The 16402-nt window shown below is 31.7% G+C and overlaps 1 protein-coding gene across 1 annotated transcript; it reads right to left on the reverse strand.

Moving 5' to 3' along the window:
• LOC109327400 (UPF0235 protein C15orf40 homolog) lies at nt 4148-6468 on the reverse strand. Its single transcript, XM_019560532.1, has 3 exons — nt 6200-6468; nt 6033-6121; nt 4148-4573 (listed from the first exon to the last, which is right to left on the reverse strand). The coding sequence occupies exons 1-3, from the start codon at nt 6357-6359 to the stop codon at nt 4445-4447; spliced, it is 378 nt and encodes a 125-aa protein (XP_019416077.1). The 5' UTR covers nt 6360-6468; the 3' UTR covers nt 4148-4444.

Raw genomic sequence — 16402 nt, forward strand, 5'->3', positions numbered from 1 at the left:
GCTTGCTTTTATGTCTTTGTTCCACTTATCTTCTCAAAATTAGTTCCATCAACACACTGATGGATGAGGAACAATGCTTTGCAGTCTTTCTTCTTAGCTTCCTTATAGGTTGCTCTCTGGACATCAGTGGCACTTTCACCAATTTTTGGTAGCCATTTTGCACTACTTCATACACCTCCCGAAAACCAAATATGGCTTTCATTTGGTTCCTCCATCTGTCATAGTTCTTGCCATCAAGAACTGGCAGAATCATAGCAAAAACATTGCTATTTGTCATGCTGCAAAACAAAACTTCTCCTTATATTCCTTCTTACTTTTCTTGATCTTGGACCCACACATAATCCTCTTCACTTCAGCTTCACTTCCACAAGTCCCTTCTTTGATCTTGATTCACACATAATCCTTTTTTTGCTAAGCTCTTGATACCACTATTGAAAGGAAAGAAAGAAATGAATTTTGAAAAGAAAGAAAGGTTTTAATCGATTAAGGCAATAGGTAATCGATTATCAGGGAATGAGAGAAGATAGTTAGAACTGAATAATACTTCGCGCGCAATTTCATTTTAGACACAATGCCCTTTATAAAAAAAATTAACAATCAATTTAGTCGATTATTTAAAATATTAATCGATTAACCAAACTAGCTACATGAATTACACTATTCTCAACACTAATCATCAAGAACAAGTATAATTTTGTTAATGATTTGTCACAATTGGAAGAAAAAAAAGTCTCATACACGCACTGTCAGCTAATATAGGAAGCATACAAGGCTTATTTTCCCCAAAAAAGGACATGAAAGGCTACACAGAAGCTAGAACTGATACACACAAATATCAGAGAACCTATGAGTACACCATCAAATGTTGGAGGATATGAAGAAGCTGAAACTGACTAAAAATTGATAAATGCAATGAAGGAGAGCTCATGATGATTGAAAGAACGAGACGTGTGAGTTGGTAGATGTCTAAACACAAGAAGGGTATATGAGTCAAATGGACTTACATAACCAAGTTCAATCTTGACAATTATGAAAATAAGAAGTATATGGCAAAAACTTGAAGTTTACAGCTCCAGAGTCAAGAAGGAGTGTTGATTAATATGATATAGAATCTATTACATTTGTATTCATTAGGCAATAAATAGTCAATATGGTTGTTAGGAATATTTCACCTACTATGTTGGAGCACTTATGTGACTCATTATGTTATTAATGTAAGAATTTCTTTTTTCTATATCAGTTTTCTTTTTTCATGATGTATAAATTGTATCTAGTTGATGAATAAAATAAAGTCTTCTACATAACATATTTTTTCTTTGCACTTTTGCTTGCTCCATAACCAACAATTAGAATAAATATAAATCTATTTTATGCTAGTTATGATAAAGGACTCATCTTCACCATATTGTTTCTTGAGAAAAATGTGTATTTTACACTATCACTGCAATATTTACTAATTCATTTTCAATTAATATTGACTATTAAATAAAAGTAATTCAAATGAATGTTTGGATAATATCAGTGTTGTTAAAATCGTATCGATTATCAAACCGATCAAGGTACTAGTATAGTGGTATAGTGGTTCAACTGGTGGTTCATTAATTAAACCACATGTCGGTTAAATTAGACATACCTGCTTATATATATATAAACTTATAACAAAAAAAATTCAAATAGGTAGATACTCAAATTTATAACTCATATTCATAATCTACTCAAAATTCACATAAACAAACAATTTTAAGTCTTTAACAAATTCAAAATCTAAATTACAAAACATATATCAATCCAAAAGTATCACTTTACAACCACAAAATATAAATAAATACACAAGTTCACATATCGAGATTATATTTGCACCAAATCATATCTTTAGACAGTACTCCAAAATTACACAAATGTCACTGAGATTACACACGAATGTTAGGAACCAAAATGTGTAATCTAAGCCTTGGAAACATGTGTCTTGAAAAAGGGTTGAAAAGATGGGTCACCTTGTAATGAGTTTTTAAGTTTTTTGAAAAAAAAACAAATATGTGTATAAACCGGTCGGTTTAGTCAAATACCAGCCGGTTCACCGGTTTTGACCGGTTTTGATACTTGGTCGGTTCAACATATGTACTGTACCAGTTAGGGGTCCGGTTCGCCAGTTTTCCGATCGAACTGACCGGTACAGTTCAGTATTTACATCATTGGAAATATGTTGATTGTGTATAAATCTTCAACGTATAAAATTACACTCTTGTTTCTAACGAGGAAAACAGAGCCCATGAATTAGCACATACATCTACTAATCAAGCTAATGAAGCTATGAGGCAACTATCTTCAAAATAGTTCAACTTTATGCCAGAAATCTTTTTTATTTTTAATTTTGGTTGAAAGGTCACCTTTACTTTCACTTTTCATTTCCCAAATACAGATACACATAAAATAGTTCCTGATGTGAACCTTTTGAACCCTTTTTGTCCGAGTCCTAGTCATAGGGCCACTCATACCTTTAAGACCACTAAGATTAGGCTCTTTGAGGATCATATCAGTTCCTGTACAAAATTTTGAAGAAAGTAGAAAGTTTTATTATTATAGAGAGCTTTCCTATTTCAAAGTCAAATCTCTGTGCACCCAACTTATAAGAAGTAATCAAAGAATAATTCAGAGATGGGGCTGGAGGGTAGTAGTGTACTACTTTTCCAACTGTGCAATCTATTAAGGCAATCTGTAATTTACTGTGGTATTGAAATTTCTAAGGAATCTTTGAAATTTCAAGAAAAATAATTCCCTGATACTTTTTCTAATTTTCGTCCATCCTCCAATGAAATTTGTGTAAGGGCTAGCTTCATTAATTTTCTATACATTATACTTTTATGTAATACATCACTACTAATTTTTCATACTAGTGAAACTTACCTACATAAGTCAAACTTAACTATAAGAAATATCTTTATTTGTTACATGTCATTCGTCAAATCCTCTTACACTATAAAAAAGTGATGTCACAAAATAATACTTTATTTATTAATATGATTAGTTCACAAGTAACACAATTAGTTATTATATAGTAAGAAAATTTAGAGATTGATTTTGTAGGAATACATATACATATATATATATATATATACACACATATATATATATACATGTATATATATATATATATATATATCATGCTCTGAAAATTACATCATTGGACTGAAAAACTAAGTTGCAAAATCAAATGCCATAAAAGGACCTCCAGAACTTAATTGTTCACAACTCTTTTGAATTGCATTATAGATGCTCTAAGGAAATGTGGATTTAAGCTTAATTCGTCACTTGAGGAAAGCCAAATTGGAGCCATTGCTTAATTGGCAATTTGGTTGTCAGCTAAGCTTGGCTAAAGAATATTAAAGAAAGTTGATTTAGAACTTAGAATAGCTCAAACAAAGTGCAACAAATATATACAGAACATCCCATCATGGTCCTTCCCATGTGTTTAAATATGTTATATTTCTTTTGCCAATAAAGACCCATTTCATTTCACTGCCAGCGGGGGTGTTGATTCAAGAAGGAAACACCAACACAATCATTGATGGGAGCACATCTATCCCGAGAAGTGTGTCACTTCATATGTTATTCACTGCAATTAGTCAGAAAAACACTTAATTATTAAACTTTTAACTTAGATATTATTTTTCTGGGAGAACAAATGTGCTCCCATCAATAACCGAAAGCTCTCCACAGCCAGCAGGGGCCCTATCCAAGAAGGGCAATCCCAAGGTTTGGGTACAAGGATAGTTAACCAACCTGTCTACTACCCTGCTGCCAACAGCATGGGTGATACAAATATATATTCCAGCCTCTCCAGCTGATCATTGGCAGCGGCTAAGTTAACACAAGGTGTGTGATCAAGCAACCTTCATAATTGCAGCATAGAATTTTGTCTTTCCTTTCCTAGTAACTGACATTCTATCTTCTTAATGTAGTCTTTTTTTATTTATATTTCAAAACAAGTTTGAGTTGTTTTGAATCTACATGATGCTTGAAGTAAACCAATTTTTAAAAGCAGGTTTTACTTTGTGACACCAATTGATTTCTACAATGCTGGAATATAATCAACAGTGTGGGGTTGGCATCCTTAGCAGATAGTTGTCGGTGTAGCAAAATCAATCCATGATAAATACCAAACAACTACTATAATGTAGAAAAATCAAACAGTTGGATCAATTTCATCAAATATAACAAGCATCAATCTACATGAAATTGCCAAAGCCTACCCTGCAATACAAAGGAGAAAGCAAGTATAAAACAAATACCAGTTTTTAAACAATGTCGAGAGCATTGGTAGCCTTCTAAGAGGAAAACAGATAATCACATATTCTGGCTTCATTTATTGTGGCACATGTACTGTAAAGCAGCAAGCAACATGATTCCTCGTCAATGAAAACATGTTTTTTCATTTTTTATATCATTATTGCTTTGAGACTTTTTGCAATGTGTCAAAAACATATTGCTGTGTTACATCTTCCACAATGACTTTCTTATCTCTTGACTTAGAACCAGTACCTAAAGAGACTTGTCTTCGTTTTACACCTAAAACCTGTTTTTTATAATAAATAAAGAATTTTCATTAGAATAGTACACAAGATTAGAGGATAGGAAATACTCAGAGAACAAAAAGAGAGGGCAACGACTATGCTAGGAGGTAGACCAATGCAACAAAGCATGTCAATCCCTTGGCGAGTCTACCATAGAAACCCCACAAAAAACCATTAGCAGAGCACCAAAGGGATGCCAAAAAAGTTACCCTTTATCACCAGAAGAATGTGGTAAAAATTCTTTGCATGTTCACTGATCTTAAAGGTGAATGATGGTTACGTGAATGTGTTTATACAGTTGCAACTTGCAACAACCTGCTGCCAATTTTCTAACACGTAACTGACTTGCTAAGTGTCAGATTAACGAACTGTAACAAAGATAAAACTGAATTTCATAACTTGTACAATGTATATCATACTAAAAATCACAGGGTTTTCACCACCGCTGTGGGGGGGCAGCAAACAAAACGGAAAGAAAACTTTAATTAAGTGACCACATGAAACCGAAAGTCAAGGTATAAGTTCAACGACATGATGATATATGCTTCATATGTGTTCCAAAAATTCGGTGATCTACCTTGAGCAGCTATTCTACTCAAAGAGGAATCAACTTCTACTTGCCAAATACCAATTCAGTAAAAAAAATTACTCAAATTCAAGGCATTACAATTCTATCCTCCATCTCTCAAATCCAAAAACTCTAATGTTATCTGCCAGCCGTACTGGGGTGTTGGAGGGAAAGAGATGGAACTCTTGTGGCTTAGCAATACTGCATTTTCCTCTCAACGACAACAACAACCAAACTTTAATCCCACTAGGTAGGGTCGGCAATACCGCATTATCCTCTCTGATACATAAATCAATGACAGACCAATTCTAAATTGACAGTCTAACGGAGACAAAGGCAACTGGTTTTGAAATATTCTCCCTTCTTGTTGCACTAACAAGTAACAGTTCAGGAACAATTCAACAAAAGATACAGATGGAAGATGATTAAGGCCCAAGTATTTTATAAAGAAATAATTGGCAGCTATAAAATGCAATGGTTTCTTAAACCCAACATCACCTTAATTTCTTCTTCTATTCAGAGATGATATATAGAATTGTGCAACTCTTTTGAAAATGAAGAACATCTCTATAATTTTCTTAAACAACAAATTGACAGGACTCGTAAACCAGGTAGAAAAAAACCATAGATACATAATTCTCTCAGTTAACATACATATCGCATACTGAATTCAACGTACCACATATCCCATCTATCATAAAGAATTTCTCATGAAATTGATTAAAAAGCAATGAACAACTTATCCAAGTGAACCACATACCCGTACAACATACTATTAACAAACTTAAACAAATTTATAGCTCCAAATTATGTTCATTATTATTTTAAAAACGAGGGAGAATAATAAACAATGTCACTCCAAATTTTAAATTATTATTGGAAATAAAGTTTACCGAGCTAATATAATCAAGAAGAGCGGCATTTGCTTCTCCATCTCTGGCCGGTGCGTCTATTTGCACTCCAACCGCTTCATCGCTGATATCTAAAACCCTTTTCACTTATTAGAACCCATAAACAACGAAACCACCAAATCTAAGAAACGTGAGAAAGAAAGAAAGACCTGTTATGGAAGCGGATTTGGATCCTGGTTTGGCGTGGATGGTTACGGCGACGGAGGAAGGAGGCATGCACCGAATACACGATGGGAAATTATCAGGTTTCTCCGATGGAGTTGGTGTCTTAGCCTCAGCCTTCGATTTTCCCCTCTTCGCCGGTGGCATCTTTAACTTACAGGTAACTGATGCCGGAGAATTATCTCCGCCGATTCCAATGGTTTCTCCACCAGCGTGCTCGGAACGCTGTCTTTCTTCGATTTACATATATTGGCATTTTTTTAAAGATGTATATTGTCAACTAGGATTAATTTTATGTTTTCTCAATTTTAGTCTAAATTATTTTTTTCAAGTTAACTAATTTTTTTACTTCTAGTCCCTACGTATTTTTTTTACCAGAAATTGGTCCCTCGTATTTAAATTGTGATATTCTCTCTGATATATATTATTTTCTATTTAAATTTCTTAACATTATTAGTCTTAACTAGAGATGTCAAAACGGGTCGGCCCGTCAAAGCCCAAAAATTTATAAGGCTTGTGTATTAATTTAGACATTTTTATTGAATCTGAGTTTTTTAGCCCGACCGGACCAGACTATATGAAAATTGGATTCGGGCTGGATTTACCCGGGCGGGTTCGGGCTACCCGCTTTTCCTTATTTTTATCTTTTTTCGAACTTTTGGCTTTGTAATAAGTTTTAGGTGAAAATTATTTTACAATACAACTTATAATAAAAAATAGATAATAAATATTATGTTATGAATTTTGAATAAAAAATAGATTAATGTCTATAATATAAATATTTATAAATTACAATAATGTTATAAAGTTAAACATTATATTTTTTTTCCTATTTTGCATAATATCCATTTAAACCCAATATAAAAAATAATGTATAAAATCAAATTAGAAGACATTAAACCACATAGAATTCACTTTCCCTTTCTTAATTTGGTACCTAATTAGATTTAACTTCTACAACAAAAACATAACAAAAAATAACTTTTGCAACAAAACTAAAAGAAAACATAATTGTTTCTCATAGAGAACTTCACACAACCAAATTTAATATAAAATTCATTATAAAAGTGTTGATAAAGAACAAAGGATATTATTTTTGATAGTGTCTAAAATTTTATATATTAGAGTGAAGTCCAAATTATATTGTGTTATAGAGTGAGAGTCCAATAAAATGAGATATTTAACAAATGAGTTATGTTAAAAATTATATATCTGGACTTCATGTCTTAACTCAAAAACAAGACATTGGATCTATAAGTTTGATTATATTGGGCATAAGAAGCATGTTAAAAAATTATAATTAATATGAAATTATATATATATTAAATAGATTAAATAAGTTAAAATTTAAATATTTTTTAATATTATACGAACCAGCCCGCCACAACCCGTAACCCGCTTAGAGTGAGTTTGGGCTACAAATTGATATGCATAAATAGTATTTGAGCTTTTTAGCCAGACCGATTTAGCTTGAACCCGTCCGGGTAACTCGTTTTAACACCTCTAGTTTTAACGTTACTTTTTTTAAGTACCGTGAGGAAATTGTGGCATTTTTTCGAATATGTTAAGCTTGTCCAACAACCATGCGTGTGAATGGTAGCTTTAGTGGCTAGATCATTGTCACGTATTTCTGGTGAACGATAATTAGGACTCATGTATAGAATCTATTATCTTCTACTATTCTTTTTTATTTTATAGTAAATACACATTTTAGTCATTCATATTTTTCGACCTTGTTAGTTTAGTCTTTCAAAAAAGAGAAGAGACCTAAAATAGTTCTCACAAATTTTAAATGTGGGTCAAATTAGTTATTTTTAGCATGTTTTACAACACTTGGTCGAGACTAATTTGACCCATAAAAAGACTAATTTGACCTACATTTGAAATTTTGAGAGACCATTTTAAGTCTTTTCTTTTCTAAAAGACTAAACTATTAAGGTCGAAAAATGAGGGACTAAAATTGGTATTTACTCTTTATTTTATTAAGAATACAATTTCATCATATTAAAATTACAATAGGCTGGTGATTTTACAATATTAGACATCCTCAAATCTTGACACTTGCATTTTTAGGGGATAAAACTGTAATAGCAAAAAAATTAAACAAAAAATGAAAAAGTATTTCCTATCATTTAATTAATTAAAGAAAGATGTTCTCATTCATTATTACATAGAAGTATCATCATTTATGTACTGCATGGCGCATGATTGTCACTTGTTTTGCACTAAGTAAATTTAACTTTACAGAACACTCGTTGGTCTTCTTCCGTCCAACATACCTATTTCTTAACTCTTTCATTTCTTTCATTTAATCTTTCTTAACTCTTTTATTCCTTCTTTCTTAACTATACCTCTTTAATCTTCTTCCGTGTACATTTAAGGTAAAAATAATATTATTGATGCTTCATTTCTTCTTCTTCCCCTATACCTCAAATCCCTTACTTAATGTAGCAATATTTATTTGTATCAGTGTTGTCCAGAACATAATGTATCAATGTATCATGTTTGGCCATCTTTGGTCATGTTGGTCTTCTTTCTAAAAGTGACGTTTAGTAATGTTTTATTGACATTTTTGTCGTAAAGAAATAGTTGAAGGTCTCTACCGATCTTAAATTTCATGATTCACAACTTTTTTACCTCAAAAATCGGATCTTTATTCTACATTTCTTAGATTTTTGCTTAAAAATCTGACCTTTACCGTAGAAATGTTCTCGATCATATTTTTTATCGTTAAAAATTGAATCTTCTACTATCTTATTAAGAATACAACATGCTAGTGATTTTACCATATTAGACATCCTCAAATCTTGACACTTGCATTTTTGGGGGTAAAACGGTAATAGCAAACAAATTAAACAAAAAATAAAATAAGTATTTCCTATCATTTAATTAATTAAAGAAAGGAGTTCTCATTCATTATTATACAGCAGTGTCATCATTTGTGTACTACATAGTGCATGATTGTCACCTATTTTCCACTAAGTAAATTTAACTTTAAAGAAAACTTGTTGGTCTTCTTCCGTCCAACACACCTCTTTCTTAACTCTTTCATTTCTTTCATTTATTCTTTCTTAACTCTTTCATTTCTTCTTTCTTAACTTTCATTTATTCTTTCTTAACTATACTTCTTCAATCTTCTTCCATGTACAATTAAGGTTGTAATAATATTATTGTTGTTTCATTTCTTCTTTTTCCCCTGTACTTCTTAAATCCCTCACTTAATGCATCAATATTTATTTACATCGATGTCGTCAAAATATAATGTATCAATTATCATGCTTGGCCAAAAACCGGTCTTAAATTTCATGATTCACAACTTTTTTGCCTAAAAAAATTGGTTCTTTATTAAACATTTCTTAGTTTTTATGCTTAAAAATCCAATTTTTACCGCATAAATGTTCTCGATCATATTTTTATCATTAAAATTGGATCTTTATTCTACATTTCTTAGTTTTTTTGCTTAAAAATCTGATCATTACTATAGAAATGTTCTCAATCCTATTTTTGTCATTAAAAATCAGATTTTTATTCTACATTTCTTATTTTTTTTGCTTAAAATACGATCTTTACCGTAGAAATATTATTGATCCTATTTTTATCGTTAAAAATTGGATCTTTATTATATATTTCTTAGTTTTTTGCTTAAAAATCTGATCAATAAGGTAGTTTTTACTTTTCAAAAAATGGGATCTTTAATATCATAGTAGTTCTTCATTGACCACTTGCAAGATTTCTTGAAACATTTTGGTTAAAAATTATGCCTTACATACTTTTTGTGATTGTCGATCCATTTTTTCTGTCAAAGTTAAATCTTTAATATCATAGGAGATTATCCATATACACTTGAAAGAGTATGTGGTTTAATATTGTTTTTGCTTTTGTTTGTGGTTCTCTAATTGATAAACAGTCCATAAACACTTTCAACGTTTCTTGAAAGAGTACATGGTTTAATATTGTTTATTATATTCTTTTTGTGGTCTCTAATCGATTTTGGAACTTTTAAAAAATTGTATCTAATATTCCTTTTGCTACTCTTTGTTGTTTAATATTGCCTCTAAATATTTTTTACTTCAGAGTTGTCTTCTTGACAACAACCGTGGCAGTGAGTAATGATTGATGTCTTCCTATGATATTAATATATACACCTTTAAAGTTGTGGGTTATGAAATTTCCTTAGTTCATTTTATGGTTTTTGGAGTTGTGAATGTTGTTAAATTTTTATTACATGGTTTACTCTAAAATTAATTGAAGGACAACTATATGACCTTTTCTGATATTTCTTTATGCACATTTCTAATGAGTTACTTATTATTTAATAGTATCTGAAATTGTGTGTGATATTATAAAATATTATAAAATGCCTTACTAATGGTTTAGGACTGATCTTCGAGTTCACTACACTATTACTATCTTATAGCTTCGAAAATATTTGCGCATTTTAGTATTGTTAGTACCTTATATTTTTCAAGTGTATTTAGTTAATTTATGAAGTTGACTCTCTGCATGTCAATCATTGCTAGATGTTCATTATACTTATATTGTTTATTAAGTTTTGAACATTATAATTATAGTGGGAAATAATGTGATCAATTCAATTTAGTTATTTTTTTGGAAATAGTTCCTATTCATTAAAACCTTCTTCCTTTCGACTATGATTTTAACAACTACATTTATATTTAGCATTTTTCTTCACAATTCCATATCTATCTCTAATAAACTTTCTTAATTAGTGCTTTATTAGGCATTCTTTAATAGACTTTGTTAATATAGAATTCATTTAATTTAAATCTCACATTCTTATCATATTAACCTGTTTTGATGTCTTTTATGTGACTTTATCACGATTTTTTGAATTTATTATAATCATCATTCCATTTTCTGTATTTTTGGGGTACTTTTGCATATTAACCTTCTTTATTATAATTTATTCATGTGGCTACGAAATTGATCAATCAACATTTGTTTATTTGTGAAGTCTGTTTTATAGACTTTCTTAATTAGTGCTTCTGAAGTTGTAGAGGCTAATTAAGTCTTTTTTTAATATCTTCAATTAAGTAATTAAAATATTAAGGAAATTTTTAATAATTGTTTCTTTGTTTCAAAGTTAGCCCCACATACATGTGGATGTTCTCGGCTCGGACATGATTGACTCCGGTACAAGGATAATTGTGGGATACTAAAAAAACATTTTCGTCTTGCATATAGTTGAATCTCATGCTGAGAGTCATGTCTTCAATAACAATAATATCTACATAATATATGTGGTAGCCTACCTATTAGCTACCTCATCAAAAAATGACCTTAACATTTTTTATCTTACAACAACATTCGTTCTTTCATGAATTGGAAGTTATGTGTTCAATATGTTTTACTTAAATGTTTTTACTCTTTACTTATTAGATTCTGTTTTTGGTAACACCAGAGCTAATCACTAGTAGTCATTTCCATTTCTAGTTGCCATTGAGGCGGGTATCTGTGTAGGGTACTTTTGATGCTTTGAATAAATCAGTCTATTGTGTATAATTTCAGTTTGGACAATGATTTATTCTACTTTGTTTTTGTATAAACATTTTCAATTATTTCCAATAAAGAATTATTCCACAATATATTAAGTGGCTTTAGGTTATTATTAGGTAACAATCATTGTCTTTTCCGTAATTTAGGTTACTTAACGTGATGTTCCGAAAATGAGTTAAATATAAATGAAGAAGTTTTACATTAGAAAAAAAAAATTACCCATTTTTGGCCAATATTGTTGGAGAAACTTTTGGGGCGTTACAACATGATATCAGAGCGGTTCTTTCCTATTTGGCCTTGGGCATGGCCTCACATGCTTTCTTGTGTGACTTGATGTGCTTAGTGTTTGCTTGAATTTGCATCAGCTGAATCAACAACAACCCCAACCCAACCAAGGATCGGATTAGTATAGGGGCTTGGACGAATTCTGTCATCGTCAACCCCCAAAGTTTGAAGGAGGTTTTGCACCCAGATACTTCAAATGACTGGATCTAGGAGTTTGAAAGGATCTTTCGGGCACTTATGTGCATTGATGAGAAAAAGGTCACCTATGCGACCTATATGCTGACTAAGGAAGCTGAGAATTGGTGGAAATTTCCAGACGTCAGATGGAGCATGAACAACAAGTTGTCAACTGGACAACCTTCAAGGATAGATTTCTGCAGAAGTACTTTCCTACAGATATGAGGACCCAGAAAGAGATGGAGTTCATGCGTCTGCAGCAGGGAAACATGACAGTTGGGGAGTATGTTGCCAATTTTGAAGATTTGGCGAGGTATGCCTTACACTACAATCAAGTGGGGAACGAATGGTCCAAATGTGCCAAGTTTGAGGACAGCGTGAAGGTAACAAATGTGGCGCTAAAAAGTGTGGTACGACCTAGAAATTCCTATGGTCTCCAAAGGAATTTCGGGCAAGGACATGGAAGGGGAAAGCCCTTCAACCGCAACCAGAAACCCTATGCTTCGTCATTAGGGAATCAATAGAGAAATTTCAAGCCTTACAACAACATAGACTTCCGACAAGGGAACAACAGTAACAACAACTACAACAACAACAATAACGACAACAAAATGAGTTTACCGGTTGGGAAATCTAACAACAACACACCACCCTGGTGTTCGCAGTGCAAGGGAAAGCACTTCAGTGTCAATTGCGCCATATGTTATCATTAAAACCAGCACACATCAAGCCGATGTGCCCTAAACTGAAAAAGGAAGAAGTGAATATTGTTCAAGCGGCAAGGCCTAAGGCCAAAGGAAGGGTGTTCACCATGAGCGGAGCTGAGATTGAAGGAAATGAGGACCTCATACAAGGTACATGTCGTATTAATGAGACTTCCTTATTTGTGCTGTTTGATTCGGGTGTGACTCATTCGTTCATATCTAATGATGTTGTCAACTGATTAACATTACCTATAGTCTCCTTAACCTATGATCTAATTGTATCCGCACCCACTAATGAACCCGTCATAGTATCAACTATGTGCTCTGAATGTCCTATAACTTTGGATGAACGAATCTTTGCAGTAGCCCTGATATGTCTACCCTTATCTCAATTAGATATCATCTTAGGGATGGATTGGTTGTCTAACAACCATGTTCTTGTAAACTGCTTTAACAAAACAATAATCTTTAGTGATCCTAAGAACCTCATTGAATCCTCTTATGAAACCAAAAGCACTAGTGCCAACCAAATGAAGAAACTATTGAAGGATGGAGCTCAAGTATTTATGCTACTAGCGTCATTGGAGAAGAAAGATGGAGAAGAGATTCATAACCTACCCGTGGTTTGGGATTTCTCCGTAGTTTTTCCGGATGACATTCCTGATTCGACCCTAGTGCGAGAGATAGAGTTTGCTATCAATCCGGTTCCTAGAATTGGACCGATCTCTATAGCTCCCTACAGGATGACACCATTGGAGTTAATGGAGTTGAAGAAGCAATTGGAAGACTTGCTACAGAAACAGTTTTTCAGACCTAGTGTTTCACCATGGGATGCTCCGGTGCTATTTGTGAAGAAGAAGGATGGCATTATGCGGCTATGTACTGACTACCGACAGTTGAACAAAGTCACCATCAATAATAAGTATCCATTGCCAAGAATTAAAGACTTGATGGATCAACTGAGAGGAGCTACCATGTTTTCAAAGATCAATCTTCGGTTAGGATACCATCAAATACGCGTGAAGTCAGAGGATATTCCGAAGACTGCCTTTTGAACATGATATAGTCATTACGAATATCTCGTGATGCCATTTGGTGTAACACCGGAGCTAGTCACTAGTAGTCATTTTCATTTCTAGTTTCCCTTTAGGCGGGTATCTATGTAGGGTACTTTTGATGCTTTGAATAAATCAATCTATTTTATATAATTTCAGTTTGGACAATGATTTATTTCGCTTTATTTTTGTATAAACATTTTTAGTTATTTCCAATAAAGAATTATTCCACGATATATTAAGTGGCTTTAGGTTACCATTAGGTAATGATCGTTTTTTTTCCATAATTTAGGTTACTTAATGTGATGTCCCGATAATGAGTCAAATATAAATGAAGAAGTTTTACATTACAAAATTTTTTACCCATTTTTGGGCAATATTTTTAGAGAAATTTTCGGGGCATTACATTTTTTATCTAACAGCAATATTCTTTCTTACATGTATGTCTTAATGTTTTTATTCATGGTTGGTTAATGTTTCTATAAGTTAGTTTTGTTGTATTAACGTCAATATCACGCCCCTTCGATCTAATAAGGGATCTAAATGATTCAAAACACATGTGGAAGATCGCTCTTAGAATTCAACTTCCACCAAAACTTGGACATCTGGAAATGATATTGATGGACTATAAGGTACTATGTTATAAAAAAAAGTAGGTTAATTTTTTTAAATTACTAACCTCCATTTGTTTTAATTAATTTAGGGAGACAAGATCTAAGTCTATGTCAAAAAGGATGAGTTAAATCAATGGAGAGAACATTTGATTGAAAATAACACCTATGTCATACATAATTTTAATGTGTTCCACAATGATCTTCAATTTAAGGCTTGCAAGCATGCCTACATAATACAATTTACTGCTGGTACAACTCTAAGAGATAAAGAATTTCCCGATATTCCGCAATTTGAATTTGTTTTTAAAACGTTTGCTGAAATACTTGCTAACAACTTTCAAGTGATTTGTTAGTAGGTAATTTTTTATTTATAAATTTTTTTTTTCATATTCATATAATTTTTACTTTATTTCTATTATATTAACACTTTATTATGATTATTTTGTAGTTATTATTGGTGCTGTTGATAAAATGGTTTTCTCTTAGACACAAACTTCTTTAAAGAAAGTTATTTCACTCTCAGAAATTCTAGGTAATTGGAAGGATACTTTATTTGTTATTCTGAGTAATTAACTTATTTTATCTCACAACTTTTTCACTATAATTTGTAATCAGTGGTAATGCTATATCATGTACTCTATGGAAATCACATGTCATGAAGTCTTTTAATTGTTACAAGAACTTTACACTTGGTGAACCCATGATTGTTCTGCTGACACATGCCAAAGTGAATGAAGGACAAGGTATATTTTATCCTTCTACAATTACACTGTCCTGATTACTCAATTATGAGTTTGACTTGAAGTTGATTGTTTTGTAGGTATGTATCCACCCACTGTGAGCAACTCATGGTATGGATAAAAAAATATTGATTGATGATGAAATAACTGATTATCTGAAATACAAAGATATGTATAAACATTTAACATTTCATATAAATCTCACATTCTATTCATGTTAATCTGGTTTGATGTTTTCTCTATTAGTTTATAACATTTTTGTTTGTTTATTATATTCATCATTCTATTTTCATAATATATATTTCTTGTAGTTTTGCAACTTTCAGTCTGTCATGTGACTCATTGAGCCAAGGTAACAGTCAATTGTCACAATATTCTAATTTATCTGATGATGATCGATTACATTATTTTTCAAATATTTATTTCTAACTGTTACATTTTTTAAATAACAGATTCAATATCATCTCAATGTACAATAATTTTACGTCAACAATCAAATATATAAAAAGCAAGGTTTATGAGGTAATTTTTATTCACATTCTCCTGTTAACAAACATCGTGTTATTTGCAACTAAATTCAATCAAATTTTCATAACATTTTTCATTTTTTTAACATTACATGTGCAATACCATTTCATAGTCTCAAGTCTCAACATCTTTACATCAATGATGAATTATTACAAATCATGTTTTAGTAGTTAATCCTCAATAACATTATCATTAACAAGTTATGTTGCTACTCTTTAGTTAAATTTATGCAATACTTATTATCACCCGTGCAAATGCAAATATCTCCTACTAGTAGTTAGGATGGTATGGGATTGTTTTGACATGGTGTAATTAACTTGGGTTGGAACAAGGTATGGCCTTGCCTGTTGATAATTTGCCTTTGCTTTGCAATTCTGATTTGGTTGTATAGAACTATGGATTGAAGAGTAGTGTTTGATTTTACTAATATATATTATCATCTAAATATTTATATAGAATTAGTATATCATTTATCATTTATTTTTCTTAATTTTATTTAAGAGTTAATGATAATTAATAATAATGGTGATAACACAATGATAGTGTAAAAATTTGTTATATTATTGGTAC

The sequence above is a fragment of the Lupinus angustifolius genome, chromosome LG15 (assembly GCF_001865875.1).
Source record: "Lupinus angustifolius cultivar Tanjil chromosome LG15, LupAngTanjil_v1.0, whole genome shotgun sequence".
Classification (NCBI taxonomy): Eukaryota; Viridiplantae; Streptophyta; class Magnoliopsida; order Fabales; family Fabaceae; genus Lupinus; species Lupinus angustifolius.

Bases quoted from the DNA above. Each gene is read 5' to 3' on its own strand.
- LOC109327400 (XM_019560532.1), bottom strand. From the start codon at position 6,359: ATGCCACCGGCGAAGAGGGGAAAATCGAAGGCTGAGGCTAAGACACCA. The intron at 6,122-6,199 runs GTCTTTCTTTCT...AAAGGGTTTTAG, and splicing joins CAAATCCGCTTCCATAACAG to ATATCAGCGATGAAGCGGTT. The intron at 4,574-6,032 runs GTAAACTTTATT...TATAAAAAACAG, and splicing joins TTCTTGATTATATTAGCTCG to GTTTTAGGTGTAAAACGAAG.